Source organism: Coturnix japonica, chromosome 11 (genome assembly GCF_054131305.1).
Source record: "Coturnix japonica strain WE chromosome 11, WE-NBRP24, whole genome shotgun sequence".
In the NCBI taxonomy this organism is placed as follows: domain Eukaryota; kingdom Metazoa; phylum Chordata; class Aves; order Galliformes; family Phasianidae; genus Coturnix; species Coturnix japonica.
The window spans coordinates 14,442,044-14,463,945 of NC_140673.1; the positions used below are offsets into that span (position 1 = coordinate 14,442,044).

At 41.6% G+C, this 21,902-nt stretch overlaps 1 protein-coding gene across 2 annotated transcripts in view; it reads left to right on the top strand.

The window, feature by feature from the left end:
* The first annotated feature begins 459 nt into the window (after positions 1 to 459).
* TGFBR3 (transforming growth factor beta receptor 3) overlaps positions 460 to 21,902 on the top strand; it is a 106,559-nt gene continuing 85,116 nt past the window's right edge. Inside the window, exons 1-2 of one of the 2 annotated variants that reach the window (XM_015870365.3) lie at positions 460 to 630; positions 13,151 to 13,324. In XM_015870365.3, coding sequence (XP_015725851.2) covers positions 13,264 to 13,324 — 61 coding nt within the window. In that variant the 5' untranslated portion in view covers positions 460 to 630; positions 13,151 to 13,263. Of the gene's footprint in view, positions 631 to 11,150; positions 11,255 to 13,150; positions 13,325 to 21,902 lie in introns of those variants that run through there. The other variant, XM_085511338.1, reaches the window with a different exon arrangement.

Here is a 21,902-nt window from a genome sequence, read left to right on the forward strand (position 1 = left end):
GTGCCGTGCAGCAGAGGCACCCCGGCCCAGTAGTTCCCTTCACTCAAAATCTCAGTGTTGAAATGGGAGCTCTGACAAGCTGAGGAGTAGAGTCAGTACAGAACGTCTCCTATCATATTCCGGCGCAAAGCCTCCCCTTGCGCTCGCAAACCTCCGCCTCCACATCACGCAGCTCCTTCCCCCGCCGCGGGTAGAGCCGCGGGCAGGCGGAGCGCAGGTGCAGCCAAACGGTGCTCAGGTACGGAGCGGATCCCAGCTGGGTCCGCGCAGTGAATGGGCCCTGGAGGCGTGGATGCGGTCGGGGCTGTCCCGGCTCAATCTCCGCCCCGCGCCCAATGACGGCGCAGCCCGGCCCGCTCCGATTGTGCGCGGCGCTGCCGCCATGGGGTTACTCGCGGGCTGGGGGCCGGCCGGGCGGCTGCGCGCCTCCTCCTTCTCCTCCTCCTCCTCCTTCTCGCCGCCTCCTCCCGCTCGCCGCGGGCCGGGCAGCAGTGGCCGGCGCTGGGTCGGCCTCGGTGAGGGTCCCGTTCGGATCCGTTCCGTTCCCGGCCGGTGCTGCGCTGCCCATGGCGTAGCCGCGCAATTGCGCGCCTGCCCCGAGGGACGCGGCGTGGACGGAGCCCCTGCCAGGTATGTGCCAGCGGCCCGGAGCGGGGGTGGGCGGCGGTCCGTGTCTCGCTCGTGGCCGGGTTCGGGACCGGGACCGTGGTTGGGGTGGCCGACCGTAGGACTACAGGGAGCGAGAGACGAGGGTGAGGCTGGGCGGCAGCGACCGTCAGCCAGCAGTGACTGTCAGCCAGCGGCCGTCGGGTCCCGGCAGCGGCGAGAGGAGTTGAGGAGCTGCCGTCGGATCCTGCGGTGCGCGCTGCAGGTGTCGCCGGGAGCGGTGTATGGGGCCGGTAGGGCGGCCCTGTGTGGGGTGGGTGCTGCCTCACGTGCTGCTGAGCTTAGCGCTGTAGGAACGCAGAGTAGAGCTGGTGCGGGCGTGGTGGTGACATGAGAGGCGTGAAGGCGGTGTGCGGATTAGCGCGGTGCGGGACAGCACGTTGCGGCTTCACTGCGTTTTCGCTGGGGAGCTGTTGGCTTGTGGGATGTGCGTCCTGCCACGATCCTGTGCCACGATCCCACCAGGTGTGCCCAGAACACTTCTTGGGCTTCCCCAGTTTCACCAGCTCTTGCTAGCCCCAAATAATTGCTGCTGGCTTTATTGAAGATGACGACACGTTTTGTCCTTTTATAGTTCCAGGTGTAGCTGCCTTCAGGGCTGTGCCTTCCCCACGTGCTGGGGGAGCAACCACATGTGACTCGGCTTCCCTCAGTTATGTTACACTGTAGCTGTTGTAACTTAGTTGCTGTCACATAGTATTTTCTGCACTGACTATCGTGCCAGATCAGTTTTATTGGAAATTACGTTCATAGCGTTTTGCAGTCAGTGTGGAGGAGGAAGATTCAGATGAACGAGCACTGTGATGTGGTTCTTCCACAGGCTTTTACCAGACCATCCTGCATTTACACCAGGCCAAGCATTTCACCACCATTAGGATGAGGCGTGCAGGCCAGTGCTGGCCCTGCAGAGGGGCTTCTATGGCAGGGCAGCCCCTTTCCCCAGGCAGCCCAGGGACCAGCTGGGTGCGGTGCTGTGACCCTGGGCTGCTGCTGGAGCCTTGCACAGGATAGACCTTGAGGCTGCTGTAAATACAACAAATTCCAAAGTGTGGATCTATTTGTTTACTGCTTCTTGCCAGGAATACTTTATTTCCCGTGCAGTCCACACTTTTCCCGCAGATGTCAGGGGCAACATGAATTGGTAGCTGGGTTTTAGTTAGCACTGTGCAGGTGTCCTGAAGCATTTGCAACAACAGTGTTAGTGAAGTTAGTGACAGAGACACATTAGTGCATGTTAGTGCAGAGCCTTGGTCAGCCTGTGGGGCTGCCAGCTCAGGAGGAGCACATCCTGCCAGGATTTGGTGCTGTGGTTGTGCAGGCAGCTGATGGCTGGGGAGTCAGGGAGGGCTGGCTGCTGGGGGGGCAGGCTGCTGCCTTCCTTCAGTGAAGAGCCCTTCACTCTTCAGCTCGCTTCCCCCAGTTGTTTGCTGAGTCCAACCTTGTTGAGTTTAAAGTGGCACTTCAAAATTTTTCCTCTTCTGTCCTCCTTTCTCCCTCTGGGGAGGTCTGTATTTGGTTCTTGTGCACATTTCAGCTTTGGGTGTGTGTGCAGGGCTTTGTCTGGGCAGTGTGTGAGTGATACCTCCCAACAGATGGGATTTCTTTCATAAAGTAAGTTTTGATTTTTATTTCTCTGGCATGCAGAACATCTCATGGTACTGTAGCACCTTGGTGGCCACCTCTAGGAACAGTACTCTGAAGTTAATTGCTAACCAGCAGGGGGAACACACAACACTGTCTTGGAAGTCAGTCTTCATACCACAGCTGCAGTTTGTTAAAACTTTGGGCCTATGCCTTTGATAGTATTTCTTTAAAAGATGAATATCGATTTAGTTGGAAAAAAATAAACGTTAGAATACACGCATGATTTCTGTATGCATGCCTATTAGTTTGTTCTGATAGACATTTCTCTCACTCTTCTGAGTGGAATTTTACTGTATTATTCAGAACTGAACTTGGTGAAATCTGAGAGTTTTCTTTAAGTGGAACTTTTCTTTCAAGATGTTTGAAATGAGTTAAGTAAAAATGAGAAATGATATTGAGTAATCCCGCAAAGCTTCACACTGTGAGGTAGCTGGGATGTTTTGACAGAAGTCAAAAATTTGTGTTCTTACAGGAAACTATTCCCGGTACTTATGATTTCCATAAGAGAAGGTATTATAGGTGATCTCTTAGGTTCTAGGAAGTTGTGACTAGTTTGTTTTTGCAAAGGTCAACTGATGCTCCCAGCATGAATCAGTAATGATTTTTCTTTTTGGTTTGTATTGCTGTAACAATCAATTACTAATATTTTTTTTCCTTCAAGATAGAAGCTATTCCCAAAGGTTATCTTTGTGATGTACGTGGTTGCATATGCTTGTTAGCCTATAAAGCCTGATGCAACCAACTGGCAAATATTTTACGGGGTACATAGAGATAGCTGAATGATAAGGATGGGAACTTGCTCCAAGTTGCTATTTCTTGGTGGAAGCCAAAGAGCAGCCCTTACCCTTCAGTAAATGTGAGCTGCCTTGCTGCTTGCACTGTGAGGTTAAGCTGTATTTGACTGATGGTAGAGTAACAACATGTCTGGAAGCATCCACCATGGAGCAGCAGGTTTGCACCAAGACTACAGTGACTGGCAACAATTGCATGTTCTCATAGCCTTAGGCCTTAAAGTAAATGGAGACAAATTTTGGACTCATTAGAATGAATGGTCCCAAGTCATCTTTATAGAAACAGGTGAGTTCTTCTGTGGATGTGCTTATGTGGTTCTGGAATGGCACGGACTGAACACTGAGGCATTCATGTATTTTTTCCTCTCCGGTGTTTTAGCCACCAGGTATACAGGTATTCCACTGGCTTTGTTTTCTTCTCTAAGAGCAATATCCTGTATTGCTGGATACTGAAGTTCTTTGTTAAGCTCCATTGGTGATCTGCATCTCTCATTATCTTTGCTCTGATCATAATTGAGAATCACAAAACTTTCTTCCCTGTGCTGTTCTATGAGATGCTGAAATATGTAAAGTCACAGTGAGATTTCTGCTTTCATGTTACTTAAAGATAGCAGTAAAGTGTTGCCAAATTTAAATGTGTCTAATATCTACAGTAATTCTGTTAATGTTTAAGATAGGCGTTACTAAGTCATATGTGATTGGTATCAGCATATATTCTGTGGGATACAGATTGCAAATATCTTTGCAATCACTTTCAGTCTAATTCCACACAATATTTGTGTATTATAAATAAGCATTACTTCTAGAGCAGCAATATTTGTGGTGAGTTTCTGGCCATTTCATGAATAGAAGCGTGTTTTGCCATAAAAATGTACTAGCAGAGAAGTAATGCAATTGGAACTGCTCTGTCCGTAACTGCAGATTCTCATTTTCATGAGCTGGCAGTCATCCAGCAGAGCAGCTTTTCTTGTGCTAGGACAGCTACGATTAACTCTACAATAGCCAAAATGAAACAGATTTACACAGTTAGGGAAATTGCTGAAGGAGGGACTTCAAAACTGCTGCTTAGTCAGTGTATATCCCGCGTCTTTCTATTTCCTTCCTGTCAAAGTAGGTTTTTGAAAACACAGCCTTTGAGCTTAAATATCCAAATGGTTGGCTGTATCGAGTTCAGCAGAGGACATCTGATAGTTTGTTATATTGTTAAGCATGTACAGCTTACCAGAAGCTGACTGGCAAAATATACTGGTTTATGATGTATTTGTGGTGAAATAATGAGTTTATTGAGGAAAAACATGAAAGCTATTCATTCATATGCGTTCTTTAAATAGTTTCTCAACTTGAGTTATAGCTGTTGGTTGTTAACAAATTGAATTGTGCTGTATTTAACACTTCTTTTTAATAGTTTCTCTAATTTTAATAGAGTACTTGGCCAATTTCAGATTTATTTATTATGCTGTTGCAGACTATTGCTAAACTGTGGGAGGTCAGTTGGAAGGGTCCACTGTTACAACCTTGCAAGAGGCCTGTTTAGGTTCTGGGAGAATAGCTTATCTGTAGGTCGCAGGTTTGAAACAGGTTAATTATATACCTGAATGTATGAGCTGCTCTGCATGGAAGGGATTGTAATATAGAAGGTGACTGGAGGGGGGATGGGGGGATTCACTTATACTCTGATTTTCTTTCTGAGCATAGGTATTTCTGTTGGAAATTGCTGTAGTTCTGTTGTTTGAGTCAGGATGGCAAAAATAAATAATAACAAAAAGATCTCAGACTATCAAGAGAACCAACTGTACAGTGTAGATCTGCTGGAAACATGTTTCTTTGCCAAGAAGCTGGAGGTGGATTGAAGAACTGTATGTCTTTTTTTGTCTTAGATTCATAGAAGTAACTCATTAGGCTATGGCTGCATGTGACAGTGCGATTGAGAATGGCTGTAGTCTCATATCAGTGAAGCTGTACTTGTTTTCTTGGGTTCTGACAGTGGTTTGAGTGAAGCAAAATAGCATTCTGATCGACAAAACAGCTGTTGCAGGATTTGAAAAGCATGACTTTTTCTCATATAAAGGTTATTGAATTAGTGGACCAAGCCACTCCTCTTATACATGCAGCTTGTGCTACGTGGTGGATGAGCTTCCCCTCCTCTCTTTAAGATGACCAGTTCTTCTGAGTTCTTTTGGGGTGGGGATTTGGTTCACTCTGGAGATGAGGTGCTGTCATTTTCTTCTTGCATACATGGTGTGCAAATGATTTATTTGTATGAATTTAGGAATTTCTTGTGGCCTTCCGCATCCCAAACCTTCCATTCAAAGCTTTTTGCAGTCCCTGTGTGTAAATGTAATAAATAATGAAAGGCAGGAAATTCTGCATGGTCAAATTATGTAGGAGTATGTGTGCATTCTCAGTGGAATATGCCAGTGATATGAATCCTTGCTGAAACAAATCCTCCTCCCAACACTCATAAATGATAGCTTTTATGGAAAAAGATTTTGCCTCAGCCTGAATGTGTTTCTCTGCCAAACAAATTAAATTACACGTCTTTGGCAGACAATTAGTGAGAGGTTGGGTTACTCCTACATAAAGGGAAGCTCCTTTTGACTCATTCTTTTAACTGTGTAGAACCTTGTGGTCTTCCTTATTTGTGTGGGAGAACTTTCCTATCTTGCAGACATGCATCTGCAAATCGAATGGCTGGTGGTTAGCTTCTGACAAATGTGTTTAGCTTTTGTTGTGTAGCAGCCTGGAGAAACGCACTATTAAGTTACCCACTTTCTAATGTGTACCTTGTTTTAGAGAGCAAATTTCAAAACACGCTTCTCTTGATTTATTGTTTTCCCTTCAAAAGGTGGTTTTGATGATGAATGTGGTTAGTTTCAACATACCCAGTAGTTAATATTTTAAGCTGCTCATTTACATCTCATTGCATCTTATGACCAAGGTAGAGGGGAAGGCTGATTTGTGTCACCTCATCCCATTGCTCTGCATTGTTTCTCAGTGTTTTTCAGTTTGATGGTTACCATTCTTTCCCCTAAGAAAGGCCTGCATCCTTATATAGAAAATTAATGCTTAGTGCCATAGTCATGTTCTTTGCTGTCATCCTGTGTGTTCTTCTCACGATTACCTGGATAATTTCTTGTATCTTAGTGTATTTAATGTAATTTAATGTAGGCCACCATCTGAAAACCACTTATTTAAATGTACAGAGGTAATTTCAAGATTTAAAACTGAGCAGAGATTCATTTAGTTTAGTTGCTGGTAGAGAGGTCTACCACTACTTCTACACACAGTTCTAAGGTTTTGCAGATTAGTCTTGAAAAAATAAATGCATCAGGCATTCCTCAAGAGACTCAGTTGCTGAAATCTCTTTCCCTGAGCAGAAGAAGCCTTGCTATGTTGATAACTTTCTGACCTGCTGTGTTTCCTTTCTGTGGCATAGCTGCAGGGGGATGCTTCCCTAGGGGCATGTTGGCCTGGATAGGTGCATTAGAGCTGTTAACTTTTTAGTTTAGGTGTGCAATTAGAAACTGAGCCAAATAAAACTTAAGATTAATGAAATTTGTGTGAGGTTGTTGGCTGCTACTGCATTTGTGAAGGGTAAGATAGTCCAGTGCCAGGAAATCCATTCTGTTTCAAATTAGAAACCATTAAAAAAAAAAAAAATAGGCCAAAGAAATTTAACCATGAGATAGGAAAATTGCAGAGATTTGCTGCATGCAGTTCATGATCTTCTTCATCCTGAAGACTCCTATGCAGCAGCAGTAGAGTTTTGTTTCAGAGTAAAATTTCCAGAAGCAACAAACTCCATTTGAAAAACAGAAGTCCTGTTGCTGTTAGAGGCATTGAGATGCTGCTGGTTTTGTTCCTAGGAACCTGAGTTTTATTCAGGTGCACACTTACAGATTTATTGGGCTGCTTTGGCAACTTGAATCCCATCTTACATGTATTCAGTTTCTAGAAGCTTTTTTGCTGCTTCTGCTTCTTGAATGTTCATCAGAAAGACATCGTATAGTTTTACCACTGGTGCTCTCAGATAAGGACAGTGAGGTCTTTTCCAGAAGACAAAAGCAGAACTACCTGAAATAGTGTTATCTTTACAGATAGATAAGGGATGGGTGCTGTGGCCATGCAGAGGTGCTGTTACGACTTATCTGTGTGTGAAAGATGAGGCTTTTTGTGAGTTGCATGGAAAATATGTGGCTGATGCTGGTACTAGATTCCAGGTTGCTTGAGCCATTGTAGCCTAACAGCTGCTCAGCTCAGCCTCCCTACGTCTTGTTTTCTGTGCTCCTTTTGGAGACCCTTTGATGTAGATTGTCCCTGAAGGCTCTGTGTGAAAGCAGAAAAGTTCTGACTTGCTGCTCACATAGGATGTTTGCCTTGCTGTTAAGCTCTGTCTCCTGTGCCATGTGTACTCCCTTCCGTAGACTTTCAGTAATCTCTAGGAATTTCTGCTTTTGTTAAAAGGGAATCTGCACTGTAGCCTCCTCCTTGAGGAAGAATCTTGTGTACTCCTTCCACTAAAAAAGACGCCTGAGTGCACTTCCTTCCCTTCCACCTATTGAAACCCTCCTACATCCTGATCCTGCAAGAGGCTATTCTCTTGTTTACACTTTAAGTACAGCCTTGCCCCTGAGCCCATAAAGACTCAGTTGCATACCTCACTGGGCCTGGGGGAAGGGAAGTCCTAGGAACATACAAAAGATTGATTTTTATCCTGTTTCTGTAAACTGTCTTTGAGTTTTGTGCTATGCTATGCAGTGATTGTTTATCTCAAGCTTCCATATTGTTTGGTTTCATGACTTTTCTGATCTGAACTCACAACAATTAATATCAGCTGGTTAAGAAAGTGTTGGGAAGCTGAAGGGAGAATGTTATGAAACTATACTGAGAATTATCCAAACTGGACCCTCCTGGCAGCAGTGGGCAATATATGTACCAAATAACAAAGTCAGCTTAAGTAACGTGTTGCTAAAAGGTGAAATGTGTTTCATATGTCTTATGGACTGATTTGTGCATTTTTCGTGGCTCCCTGTAGTTTAGCAAGACACATTGTAGTGCATTAATATGAAGATAAATAAATGAAATGTTAAAACAAAAGTCACTCAGAATAGAGGGGCACAATTGCTAAATGGCATAAAATATCTTCCCTTGGCACTTGTCCAGTTCCCATAGCCTTTAACAGTGACTTGTTGAAATGTCCCATTATAAGCACAGCAGCATGTGAACTGCAGGACATCAGAATTACTTTTTCCCTGGGCTTCTGATATGTCAGGATTTTTGGTTTTATTACTATTCATATATTCCCTGAAAATGAAACCACTTTGATGTTTCTAAACCAGAATCTATCCCCTTAATAGTTTATGAGTGAGTTACTGTTTTCAGTTCTCAATGGTGGAACTTTATGTATGTGCTTTGGACAGAGGCATTAAAAATACGTTGAAACTTTCAATCCTACATTAATATTTGCTAACCCTACTAGTCAGCTTTCCAACCTGCGCATGTACAAATCACACAGAATTGACAGAGGATAAATGTCATCTAATAAAAAGGGAATCTGCTAAAATGCATATTTAATAGGAATGGAGTTATAAATAAACTCTTCCAAAACTGCTCTATCCCTAATTATAGAGCTGCTCATGTAGTTAACCATCTATGAAAGTTCTGTTGAACATAGGCATACTTGATTACAAATGATTGCCTTTTATTACTTATGCACGGAATGTATGTATTTCTTACACTCACGTGGTGAGCCAGCATGGGCAAGTGGGAGAAAAACTGGTTAAGTAAACGAAATGGTTGCCATGCGTAAAACAAACAAACAAAAAGTGAAAAAGCTTTGGCTGTGAAGGCCTTCTTGAATAGCCTAGAGACTTGGGTTTGTGTTGCTATAGCAAAACAACACAAAGGGACAGATCCTGCTGGCTTCACTCAAGCATCCCCATTCACTTTGGTGGGACTTCTGACATGGTTCTGAGAAAGATTTCTGGTTTGCTTTGGCGCAGAAGCATTTGTAGAGAGCTGTGTCACCTCTGGCATTGTGCATAGAAAGAAGACAGAAATAGAAGAGTCCGTGTGGTTAAGGAGGAGAGGAAGTGGAAGTTATTCTTCAAGCAGTAAAGGAAAAGATTAGACAAGGAGGATGAGAGAGTTAAGGAAAGGGAAGTACTATGGGGAAGGTAGGTGGTGATTGGAGAAATGGTGGCTATTAAGGAAAAGGCTTAAATGAACAGAAATGAAAGGGGAAAAGTAAAGCAATAAGAACCCTGTTTGGTAATGTCTATGGTGAACTCCTGCTCCACAAAGCCTTAGATTCTGTTATTTCCTGCTAGTGAGGGCTGGGAAATCTTTTAATCTTTTAAAGAAGATACAGCATGCTTTCAGCTTCTGAATTCTTTGGTCATGTTGTAGCATTAAGGTTAACTTTCTAGTTCCAAGAATGGCTTTAAAAAGTCCACAGAAGACTGGAATTCTGAGCAAAGCTTTAATGCATCAAAATTCTGATGGACAAACTATAATCCTTCAGATTTACTCCTCTTTTTGTCCCTTCCCTCATGTACTTCATTGTATGTTCCCCCCCCACTGACCCCCCGTTTTCCCCAGTTATGTTTTAAAACTAATAAGGTTTTTCCTGATGTTCTCAATAGCACTCATTCCTGACTGCATCTGCAAAGTGATACATTTCAGTGAAGCAGCTCTTTCCTGTTGTTTAGGCCCTCATTTATATCTGAACTAATGACCTCTACTCCAGCAAAAAAATGTTTCTACCAGACTATGCTTCTTTGATTGTGAGTCTTCAGTGACTCCAGATTCAGATGCCCTCTTTTGTCCACCTTTCTTACAGCTTGTAGTAGTTTAGAACACAGGGATGAAAATAGCATATTTAGTAATCCAGAAGCCCTCATGTCATCTTCTTCCACTTCCTCATCAGGACTTTCTGATTATACTTTTAATATTCCCTTTCATGACCTCAGTTGCAAAAATAGCTCCCCAGATATACCCCAAAGGAAAAGATGGTTCTTTTGGAAATTTCTTTTGAATCTCAAATTAACTAGGAGTTCTGTTTATTTCTTGGGTAAATAGCTTAGGCTCCCCGTCCTTTTGCACAGCTTTCTTTTGTTTCAAAGGAAATATCTCACCATCCAGTGGACTGCATCAACTTTTCCTTGTTTGCAGGTTTCACGTATTCTTTGGCTACAGGAGGTTTCACACTGATGCAAAATATGACACGTTTTACACTAGAGCTTACATTTTCTTTTTTTGGGTCTCTTTGGTACTGTCAGAAGATAAAAGTAAAAATTCATAGCTGACTTGTGAAGCACTGAATCTGGTCAGCATTCTATTGATTACAGGTTGCCAAATGGAGTCACAGACTGCATTGTGTTGATAGGGACCTAAGGACCATCTGGTTCCCTCACCCTGCCATGAGTGGGGACATCCTCCCAGGCTACCCAGGGCCCCATCCAACCTGGCCTAGAATGCCTCCAGCGATGGGGCATCCACAGCTACTCTGGGCAACCTGTGCCAGTGCCTCAACAAATTCAGAAGAGTTTCTTCAGAATATCTAATTTAAATGCACACTCTTCCAGTTTGAAGACATTATACCTTGTCCTGTCACTATGAACCTTTGTAAGAAAGCTTTCTCCAGCTTTCCTGTAGGTCCTTTGAATGACAGCTTGCTGTAGGTTATTCTGTGGAGCCTTCTCCAGGCTCTCTCAGCCTGGTTTCACAAGGCACGTGCTCCAATCCTCTGAACATCTTTGTGGCCCTCCTCTGGACCTGCTCCAACAGCTCTGTGTCCTTCTTGTTCTGGAGATCCCAGAGCTGAATGCAGTCCCCCAGGTGTGTTGGAGTAGAAGGGAAATATCTCTTTTCTTGGTTTGCTGCTCACACTGCTTTTGATGTGACACAGAGTATGGTTGGCTTTGTGGGCTGTGAGCACATATTATTTCCAGTAAAAAAGGACATAAAATGTGCATGGCGAACCAATGCCCCCTTTTCTTCTGTGGTGCCTTTTTCTGTTTCTCATCTTTTTTTTTGCTTTTAGTACCCTCTCTGAAACTGCTGAGCTGGCTATTGAGGGACTGTGACTTAACTTCAAGTCACGGGTTGATGGATGATCAGATTTTCCAAAATATTGACAAACTGCACACTTGGTAGGTTTAGTCTCAAGTTAATTATTAGTCACATACTTGTCTGTGCTTGACTTGACTTGCTTTATTTCAGATATCTTTGTAGCTGGGGGTGTTCCTCAATTCATGAAAATTGCTGTCAGCTTGTTACCCTTTCACATTGTCTCCCAGGGGATATAATTTTCCCTCCTTTTTAATTCATTGAATGCTTATTTTCAAGCAACTGAACCCATTCTTCAGGAAGATCTTTCTAATTTTCATTTAATTTTTGTTATTTTAGCCTTTGACCTGGCAGAATCAAAGAGAAGGTTGGGGCTTTTGGTTTGTACGCTGTCAGCTGTGAGTTACGAATGTTTTGCTTGGTGGGTGGCAGAAATAAAATATCATTCTTTTCATTTTTGCTTGAGATTAAAAGTATGTATGTATTCTCTCCCCCTTTTAAATGATCTTTCCCAAATCAAAGCTAAATCCAAATTTACCATTTTAACATACCTAGGTAGATGGTCACGAGAGAATGCGATGCTCAGCTGTTCTTAGCAACGTAAGCTTTATCTCTGCTTCCTTCCCCGTACTCCTCATTTCTGCTTAACTGTGTACTTTATAAAAAATGTCACTGAAGAATGGGAGGTTTGTTCTAATGGCAGTTATCTGAGTATTATCATATGCATTCCTGTTTAGTGTGTTATTGAGTGAATGTGCTCAAGTTGCTCTTTTTGTTTTCCCTTCTGTTCAGTGTTGAGTTACTGATGTGAAACCATTTCATCATGTTTCTGAATTCTCATTCACTGCCTATTTGCTCTTTCAGTGTGTTGTGATGATCTTTTATAGAGGCATAGCCTTTCCTGAGTTGGAGGGGAGCTGTGCGTATCACAGAGTCCACAAAGAACATTATGACTAGAAGCCTTTTGTTATGTTGTGTTTATCATTTGTCTTTATTTAGTATTTAAAAGTTGAATTAACAACTAAATATTCTGATTACATTAAGGTTTCTCTTCATCTAGGGAAGTAGCAGCGAAGGATTCCAGCTCATATTTGACTTCCCAAATGATGTTCAGTATCTGCCACAAATTCCTTATAGCTTGCCATTTTGGCACTAAACTTGTTTGACTTGGATCTTCATGTTCGAAGCTTCTGTGTTTAAATGGTTGTCCAACACTCCTGTCGACAATTTGTTTCCCTTTAAAAAAGGTTGACCTTAATTTACCGCAAAGTTTGGTTTCCCTTTTGGGTTGATGAGTTTAGCTGTATAACTGTACATTCTTGGTGTATATGTTCATGTGTAACAAGAGGTATCTGTGAACTCGCAGGTTGCTTCCAGTAGGTTCAGGATGAATTAGTTTTAGTTAGTTTTACTTGCCTGTAAATTGTCCAGGGAAGCTGTGATTTTTCTGAGGTTTTCCTGTTTTGAGCTGCTTTCAGTCTCTAGCATTGCCTGTGTCAGTTCATCCTTCTCCATTTTTTAAAACTTTTTTTTCCTTTTTTTTTTTTTTTCCCAGAAGTTATACAGATCTTTTCATTGTGCAAAGGAATGAATGTCCCTCTTCAGAGTCTACTGTAAACTTGTTTGTCCTAGAATGAGCTCCAATTGTTAGAACTGCAGGAGTTACCATTTCTTTAGGGGGTTTCCTTCCTTCGTTGCTATTATCTGGGCAGCATTGTTAAGCCACTGAATGGGACGTATTGAGGAGCAGTGCATTGGAAAGTACAGTTCTAGAATTTCAACCTGAAATTCTGTGTGCTAAAAACTGTTAGGAACTGCAAGTCAGTCTGCTTCTATGAGGGAGCCACGGAGCTTGAGAGTGGGCCAAATGGAGCCCATGTTGTGATGGATTTCTGTTATTACAAGAGAGATAATTTTAAGTAGCTAGTAACATTTCTGTAAGTTGTATTTATCTTGTTTTTTTTTACTTCTTTCTGTAGGCAATTAGAAGTCTGGAAGATCTGATTTCAAAGCACACCACAGTTTTCAAAGCAAGTGAATCTACATGAAGAGCTACAGAAAGAGCTGATTTAAGAAGACGGTGTTTGCAAAAATGTCTTCAAGTTGTGTGACTCCAGTGTTTGCTTTGATGATTTTGTGTTTTGCAGAGGCAGGTAGGTGGCGTTATGCAAGTCATTCATTTCATGTAACTTACTGTGTATATTCAGAATTACTGATCAAAAGTAGCAGCATTTAACATCAGAAAAACATAGGCCAACTAGTGTGATGGTGTGAAATGCTGTTTCTATGAGAGTTTTCACGCAGCTGTCTTCCCAGTTAAAACCATTCAAGAACTGCAGTAGTAACACACGTACCAGCCTAGTGCTTCCTTCAAGGTTTATAGAAAGAAATTAGACAAAAATTCCAGACCAGTAAGCCTGAAGGATATTGTGTTGAAACCATCTTTTTTCTCCTATGGGACAAGCTTCACCTATGTCATTCCTGACAGGTGGCTGATCTGTTTTAAAGTTATCTGTCAATGGTGATAATAAAGACCTTTCTATTAAAAGCTGCCGGTGTTATTGGAGGTCTCATAAGTTAGGAAGATGCATTGCCGTTTATGGGGATTGTGCCTGCTGCCCATCTTGTCCTCAGCAGGGGTTTATATAACTTGTGACAGATAAATGAGAAAGATCTGTAGATTTCAAGCACCAAGATTATACTGAAGTTTTTTCAAGTGCTGAAGTGATTCTTCTGAGTATGTTTGTTTGTCAAAGTTCTTCCTGTGGTTACAAGGGGAGGCCTCTTATGTGTCCAGTTTGCATACAGCATGGATCACTGGAGAAGCGGCCAAGTGGATATATAGTCAGTCAAAATGAGGTAGTGGGAAAAGTGGACAGTGGACAGATGGCTTTCTTAAATCTGAGATGTCCTCATTGTGGAAAAGATGACCAGCTTTGGAAGAGATGTGGCTGAGCAATTAAATATGTTACAATTTGGCTTCCTTTCACCATCAGCATGGAAATTTATGTTGTTTCAAGCCCTCAAACCTTGCGGGACTTTCTCTGGGGCTGACCTCCTGAAGGCATCCATCCAGCATTAGTAACTTTGATTATTTAATAGTACATGATGTTAACGTTTTGCAATAGCTTCATTACAGATGAACTTTTAGCAATGAAGGGCGTGTCAGAGTGTCTGTGGCCTGAGCTGAGGGTATGAATGCTGATCTTGGCTCAGGAGGGATTACTTTGTGTGACTCTGAGTCATTGTCAATTCATGAAAAATCTACTTTAAGAGACAGTACCAGTGTAGAAAATAAGAACTGCATTCTAGTTCATAACAACCACGGTTCCATTTTATTGCTGAAATTGCTTAATGCCTGCTTTAATTAATAGCCCTACTTTAAAGGCGCTATCAAATATAGTGCCACTGTGAGAAAGTTATCCAGTGTGCAGAAACCTTAGTATCTTTTGCAATCTTTTATGTTTCTTTTTGGTTTTACTTCCAAGTTCTGTGTTGTACTCCGTTGACAGCTATTTCAAAGTCAAAATTTCCATGGATCTGATTAGATGCTTATTCCTGAAATGTTCATAGGTTGCTCCTGACCATAAGGAACCTCTGCAAACACAGTCCAGCCTCCTGCCCCTGAGCAGGGCTGGCTTCAAAGCTGGTTCATTTCTGGAGATCCTTTCCACTATCTGCATGGGATTAAGAGAATAGAAGGAGGGAGTAGTGGGATCAGTTGGTGAGGGAGAGGGTAGAGGGGAGTCTTACTGTCATGGTTTCTGGCTGTGTGGGCTCAGTGGATTTGGGTTTTGTTCTGTGCTTTTTATTTTTGCAATAAGTTCTTAATGAGAAAGACAGGAGTCATTTAAAATGTATCACGAATGCAATAAAATACAAGCAATAAGGAACCGATGGATAGTACTGAAGGAACAGTAGAGGCTGAGATGAAGCAAATACTGTTACAACTGAGGAAGGACAGCTCTGTGAAGGTTATTTAAAGAGGGCTTTTACAATGTTTTTCTGTTAGTAGTCATCAAGTCCTGTTAATACAAACAATTAAACTTTACAGTCACAGAAGTAAATAAGAGAGTTTGTGGTTATAAGTGAAACAGGGATGGGAGTAAGCTGTGTGTTTTCAGTGTAGAAAAAGCAGTGGCAAATGACTGAGCTATTGTCAGTGTGATGGCCAGGGTACCACAGTCTTGGCTGTTAAACACCAGAGCACAGAACTCTCCCTTATCAAGCCTGAATAATTAACAAACTAGTACTTCCCATAGTACAAATAAAACTAAGAAATATAAATAAAGCTGAGAAGCATAAATAAAATCCCTGCGTGCCTGTGGTGAGGCCTGGGGGAGGCAGGGGGCAGCATGCCACCTCCCTGGGGTGTTGATTTTTTATATACTGAGCCTTTTTCCAGCCTCTTCTTTGTCTTAAGTAGTGAGGCTGATACTGGAGAACAAACCTTTCTTTTCTTAGTCCTTCACTGATATTGTAGATCTTGTTTCTCATTTTCTAATACTTTCAGCATTATTATCTTCTCAGATACAGTGGATCTTCTAGACAGAATCTGTTGCTTTTCAGTTTGCTTTTTTAAGTAGTCGTGTGTTAAATATATATATTAAACAAACAAACAAACAAAAACACCACAAAAAACTGAGATGTCATGATGCACAGAGGTGCATATTCAAACCTGAGCTACAAGACTACCTGTTCTTCATGCTAATCAATTAAGGAATACACTTTACTGATTTTTGTGTTGGAAATGTTTTATATAAATATTCAAATAATGTTTGTCTCTACTTCCTGTTACTTCTGTGTGTATCTAAATGCTTACATGAATCTGTTTTAGTTCCACACCATGCACTGATTTTTTTGTTGTCTCCTATTTCTGCTGCTTCAGTTGTACATAAAAATACTGTGAGGGAAAAACTAGATTTCTCTGTGATTTTTCTTCCCAATGAAAGGTCCAGAGCAGGATGGTGAGGATAATTGCTGGCAAACTATCTGCTTGTCTGAAGGAATTAGATCTTTGTAATGTGCTTGAACAAAGATCAGGCAACCTGCAATAGGAACTTCACCTAGACTCGTAGAACTGCACATGCTGCAGCCATGCGTAACCTCATAAGCAAGTCTAGCTTTGTAGTCTTGGGAGTAAAAATATGCAGTCCTAATGTAGCTTAGATCAAAGACAGAAACATTTACTTAATGGCAAATTGGTGCTGTTGGGTGTATGATGTCTTGATAAAAAGCCTTAGGAAAACCAAAATGTATGCCTGTCCTAGAGCCTGAGGGCCAGACCTTCAACAATATAGCTTTTCCTAAGAGAGTGGGAAGCATTTGTTAAAATTTGGATCTAGTTTCTTTTTTTACATCTTGACATATTGCCTGGCTGTGTACAATAAAACAGAAGAGTGATGCAGGCTGTGGATCTACACTGTCTGAGGTAGATCTTTGGGTAGTGCAAATTGTCCCTGCTGTGCACAAATATCACTGATACGACCAAAAGTTGCCCATGTGGCTATGTACTCATTCCTTTGGCCCATCTAATATTTTGTGTTGCCTATACTTGCCTTGTAGATATGTCTCTTCTTGTGACACTATTGTGGTCAGGCCACTGGAGAGACTGTAGGAGTTGAATTATAAGTGGATGTATGTTGAAGAATTTATGCATCCTCTATTGTATAAACTTATACATTTTCCTTCTCGTATTGCATCTGCCTTTGTGGTTTTCTTTCAACAGCCCTATTTCCTCCTTCTCTACTATACTTTACCCTTGTTATTTCTATTTTTTTTTCTTTTTTCTTTTTTTGGTCTCCTTGTACTTGTTCTTGTGAGCAATCTTGTGTTTAGAGCACACGTGCTTCATTGTCAAAAAGGCTGTTTGCTTGTACCCTGATCTCTTGAGTGCCCCCTAGGTATGGCGGTGATGGGTGTCCTATTAGCGAGCATAACAATAGGAAGAAACGGGCCCTGTCTTTTCTTTGTTTCCATTAAGAGGAATTTCCTTCGGCCTTGAACACAGTGAAAGCAATATAGGAGTCTTCAAAGTACAATAAAAGTCCTTCCACTCTAAGGTGAAGGACGGGATTGAAAGAAAACGGGAGTCACTCAAGTTTCCTTCCCTTCTGGATAATGTTTGCTGCATATTTCCCAGATGTAAGGTACTGGCTTTATTTTCCCTAAAAATATTAGTTGCCAGAGCTGTGAGGTTTTTGGTTTAAATTGTGGTTAGGGGTGGTTAAAGTACAGCACAGACTAGTTTTGACTTATAAATACATAAAAATTTTACTCTCCACCTCCCTCTTCCTTCAGTTCATTATTACTATAACCAACCTCTACCTTCCTTGAAACACTGCGCAGTAATTTCTGCCTCTCAAGTGTCTGGATGAGTGAGACTGCTAGGGAAGTTTAAAGACATGCATGCTCACAGAGGAGCTGAAGGAGCAGCAAGTGGTTTGCGTGCTGTACCTGTGCCACTGCCACACTGTGCACTGGCTGGAACGGCTGGGATGCCTCATATTGGGCTGGAAGGGAGCAGCTGCCCTCCTTTAAGGAGGGCACATCACTGAGTTCTGGGAAATGCTAATTAGGAACCACTGACAGCTGTGCTGTTTGGTGATCTACTCCTGTGTACATTAGTTTCTTAATGTAATCAGTCTGTCTCTCAAGTGAATCAGGTCTGGTGTCATTTCTCCATGGATTAAGCTTAAATAGTATTTTTATCTCAAAAAACCACTATTTTCTGGAAAACTTGAAATGCGAAGAAAGGCCATATATTTCAGAAGAGAGTTGTATTGCAGCCTCAGAATTGCTGCAACTCAGCAGACTGAATTTTTCCTTTATCAGCAAGACTCTGAAGCTATAAACAGTTGAATTTCTGAACACTGCACAGGTCCTGATTCAGCAAAACAACTAAGCATATATCTTAAGTGCTTTGCTGAAACAGAGCATTTGTAAGTGAATGTGAAAGTCTGATCCTTTGATTAAAAGTGACCCTGGATGATGCCAAAGGAATTCTAAGAAATATCAAGCCCTTAATGCAGTACTTGAATTATATGGATGTGGCAAATGGTAACATCAGTGAGCATCACTGGAGGACAGTATTCAACCAATGAAAAAACAGTTATACAGAAAATTTTAAGGTGTGGTGTTTGAATGACATTAATCCTTGTCTTTCCAAGCAAATTTGTTACATCTTATTTAAGGGAGACTAGTCTTTAACAAGTTATAAGCATCACATAATAGTTTTATAAATACTTCGCTAAAAATAATTCTTCTGTTTTCTGAAGGGAATTGGGATTTGGGATTTTGCTTGTAGATCTTAAAATATCCTTTCTTCTACTACAGGCCCTTGTTAATTCTGTTTTAGCTTCTCCATTTGTCATTTGTCTTAAAAATAACGCAGCCCCTTAATCTCAATGGTAAAGTAAAAAGGGCTTATTAGTTAACCAGAAATATGTATACCAAAGAGAGATACAGAAGTTTCCTGAATTCTTCATGTCTTTGGTGAACTGATAGGTACTCTGGAACGTACCTCATTCCTTACCCTCTAACTAGTATGTATTTACCCTTAAAATGCTATTTTCTTTCATATCTGTTTTAAAATTCTTCTCCCATCAAATGACCTCAGCTGGCCTTAATGTTACTCATCCCAAAGTTCTCTTGGATCTGCTTTCCTTCACTTTTTTGTGTGCATGTTTTTTTGTTTTTTCTTTTTGTTTTTGTTTTTTTTTGTTTGTTTTTTGTTTTTTGTTTTTGTTTTTTGTTGTTGTTGTTGTTGTAGAATAACATAACTTCTGTATTTTGGACTAAGCAGGGCACATACAAACATCAAACAACAGACTTCAGTCTGTTGACACAAGACTGGAAAAATTAGGCTTCAAGGACCATAGTGCCTCAAAACCCAGCATTCCCCAGTGTGGTCCTAGGCGTCTCAACAAGAAAGGGAGCGTACACTGTAAGAAACACGGTTGTTACTTTCACATGGAAAAATTGAGTTCCTAGAACATGTTTTCTTTGATAAGCTTTTCCACTTAAATATATTTGCATGTGTCAACACAGTTTTTCTCTACTGGTTTCCTATTGTATAAAGAGAAGGTAAGGACCAGGTATGTTCCTTTTCACAGAAAAGAAATACATTTATTCTCTGATGCTAATGATAATAAAAGGAACTGAAATTCCTCAGGCTGTAAGTCAGAGGAGAGGTGAATCTGGAGTAGAAAAAAATTAGCACAAAGACTGTGCAGTGTTTCATTACCTGGAGGCATTGTGTTGGATTCCTCTTTGGTATAAGCTTGTTCTCTGTCAGTGGAATTTCACCAAGGATAAATTTTGACCCCAGGTGACAAAAGCAAAGGTTTTTAATAATTTTGTGAAGTGCAACTGCTTCCAGCACAGTGTGCTTTTCTTTGTTTTTAAGTGTGCTTTGTAAAAGATGGAGTTATTGTTCCCTTATTTGGCAACGGCAACACTGTGGGACTTACTAATAGGCATTTAATAAAAAAGGGATTTTAACTGTCAAGAGATGGAACCTGAGAATATATTTATTCCTTCATTATTGGAAGCAGTGCATAGAGGAGCACACAGAGCCATTCAGCAGTAAGCTGTGGAAACATCTTTGAGGTTTCTTGCTGTTTATGTCTTCAGCAAGTTTTACTTTACTCTGGAACACTCTTTGTTTGTTGTCTGTCGCCCTCTCCTTCTCCCTGTGCATTTACTATTACTATTTAATAATTTTTGTTTAACGTGTGTCGTGACAAGCAGGTGAATAATTGATTTTTGTGCTTATCTTTGTGCTTATGTTCTTCATGCCTGTTAGCATCTTGACATACATAGGCTGAGATGTTGCAATCAGGTTCCCCAAAGGTTTGATGTTAATTATGGGAGCTCTGCTTTGCATTTAATTACACTGATGTGATTTTCGAACAGCTTTACTGTCTTCAAAGAAGCTGTGACTAAAGCAGCACAAAGTAGACAACTTCTCACTGAACATATGGCTTCTGGGCAGCAGGAAGATGTGTCTGAGACTGTATGCAAGGGGATGTGTGGTCTCTGCAGTGAGTTTTGGTAGGATCCCCTTGTCTACTTCTCCTGTGCCACAACCTCCTGCAGTCTTGGCTGCCTTTCTGTGCCCTTGTTGTGTCCCTGCTGTAGATGTCAGGTACCTCTGATGTGCAGGCTGCCTGCTCTCCCTTAAAGCTCAAATGTGTGAAAATGGTTTCATGCAGTTTCTCATAGGTTATATAGCAAAGGACATCATGGTGTGGATGCTGTATGCCTCGTTCCAGGCTTCTGTGGTGAAGCAGTGGGAACATGACCAGCTAGCAGAGATGTACCAGCACTTTTTGGCCTAATTGGTGGCTTGGTTAATGGCCCTACCCTGCATGGCTCAGGGTGGTGCCTGCCCAGACCCTAGCTGAGAGCTGAGGTGGAGCCTTCTGCCCTAGGACTGACACATGTTTTTCATGTAGCCAACATGCATCTGCTCTGTGTGATTTGGTGTACACCTGTTCATCCTTTGTGGTGACTAAATGTGACTGTGATGCCTGTGTCTGCAGGACCCTCAGGAGAGGGTGGGGTGTGTACTGGAGATGGTCAGAGTGACAGAGCAGCCTGTCCTTGGCTGTGATTAGGGTCTGTGTTTGTTGTGCCACTGACTGCATTACATTTCTTGTGTAGCCCCTAGTTCTGGTGGCCACAGGTGGGTTGAAGGCACAGGAGTCATCTGCAAGCCCTGACTCTTGACTGAAGGTGAAAGGCTTATATTTGGATTAGTGGCTTTCTCTGTGATCTTGCCATGGATAATTTCATCTCCCGGTCTTGGTCTCTTGATACGTAAAACAGATGTGTTCTGTCCTGTCTTCTTCCATGCAGGACTGTTTGAAGAACTAACGTCATAGCTTTCAAGTGCTTGGATCACGTTGGTCCCAACTACAGTTATCTTATTAATTCTTCAAAACCTCTCCATGCCCTTTTTTGGAGGCATGAAGATCACAAAGGCTTTATTTAAAAGTTATGTCAGAATTTTTGCCTTTCTTGCTTGTGTTTAGACTAATGGATGCTGAACTACGAAAGTTCTCTCTGATCTCAGATAAGGAGCAAGTTGGTTGAAGTTTTGGCAAGCCATAAATTAGTTATAATGTTCTGAGGAGTGTCTTAACTGATTGCGCTGCTGCTTTTTTCTTTCTTCTACCATTCCAACTCTTATTTAAAAAGAGAATAAATTGTTTTTATGGGAAGGAGAACCAGTCACACTTAAATCAAGTGGGTGGGGGAAATGTGAGACCATTTTTACTTTACTGAAGAGAAAAAGGTTTTCAGGTGTAATATGACTCTTGCATCATTAGAGGAAAGACTGCAACAGCAGGTGGGACATCCATATGTAGTTTGAATTACGTGTTAGAAATTCAATATGTGGCTTTAGTTTCTTGTGTTAAGGCACTCTACCTCTTTGGAGGTAATTTGTTCATTACATAATCTTCAAAAGGTTGCTAGTTTTCCATGTTTCCTGTTTTGAAATGCTCGATCAGTAACAAAATCTCCTTTCATAGCGCTAATGAATCCAAAGCTGTAATTAGTTGTTCCATGGGATATTTTCACCTTTAAGCTGAAAAAGTAGAAGTATTTGATAAAAACGGCAGGAAAACTCTTTAGAGATTACTGTGGATATTACTTGTCTCGGCTGCTTTCTGGAACTTGGCCAGTAGTAGCTGTTTTTCTTACTGAAGCAGAACTTTTCCTTCC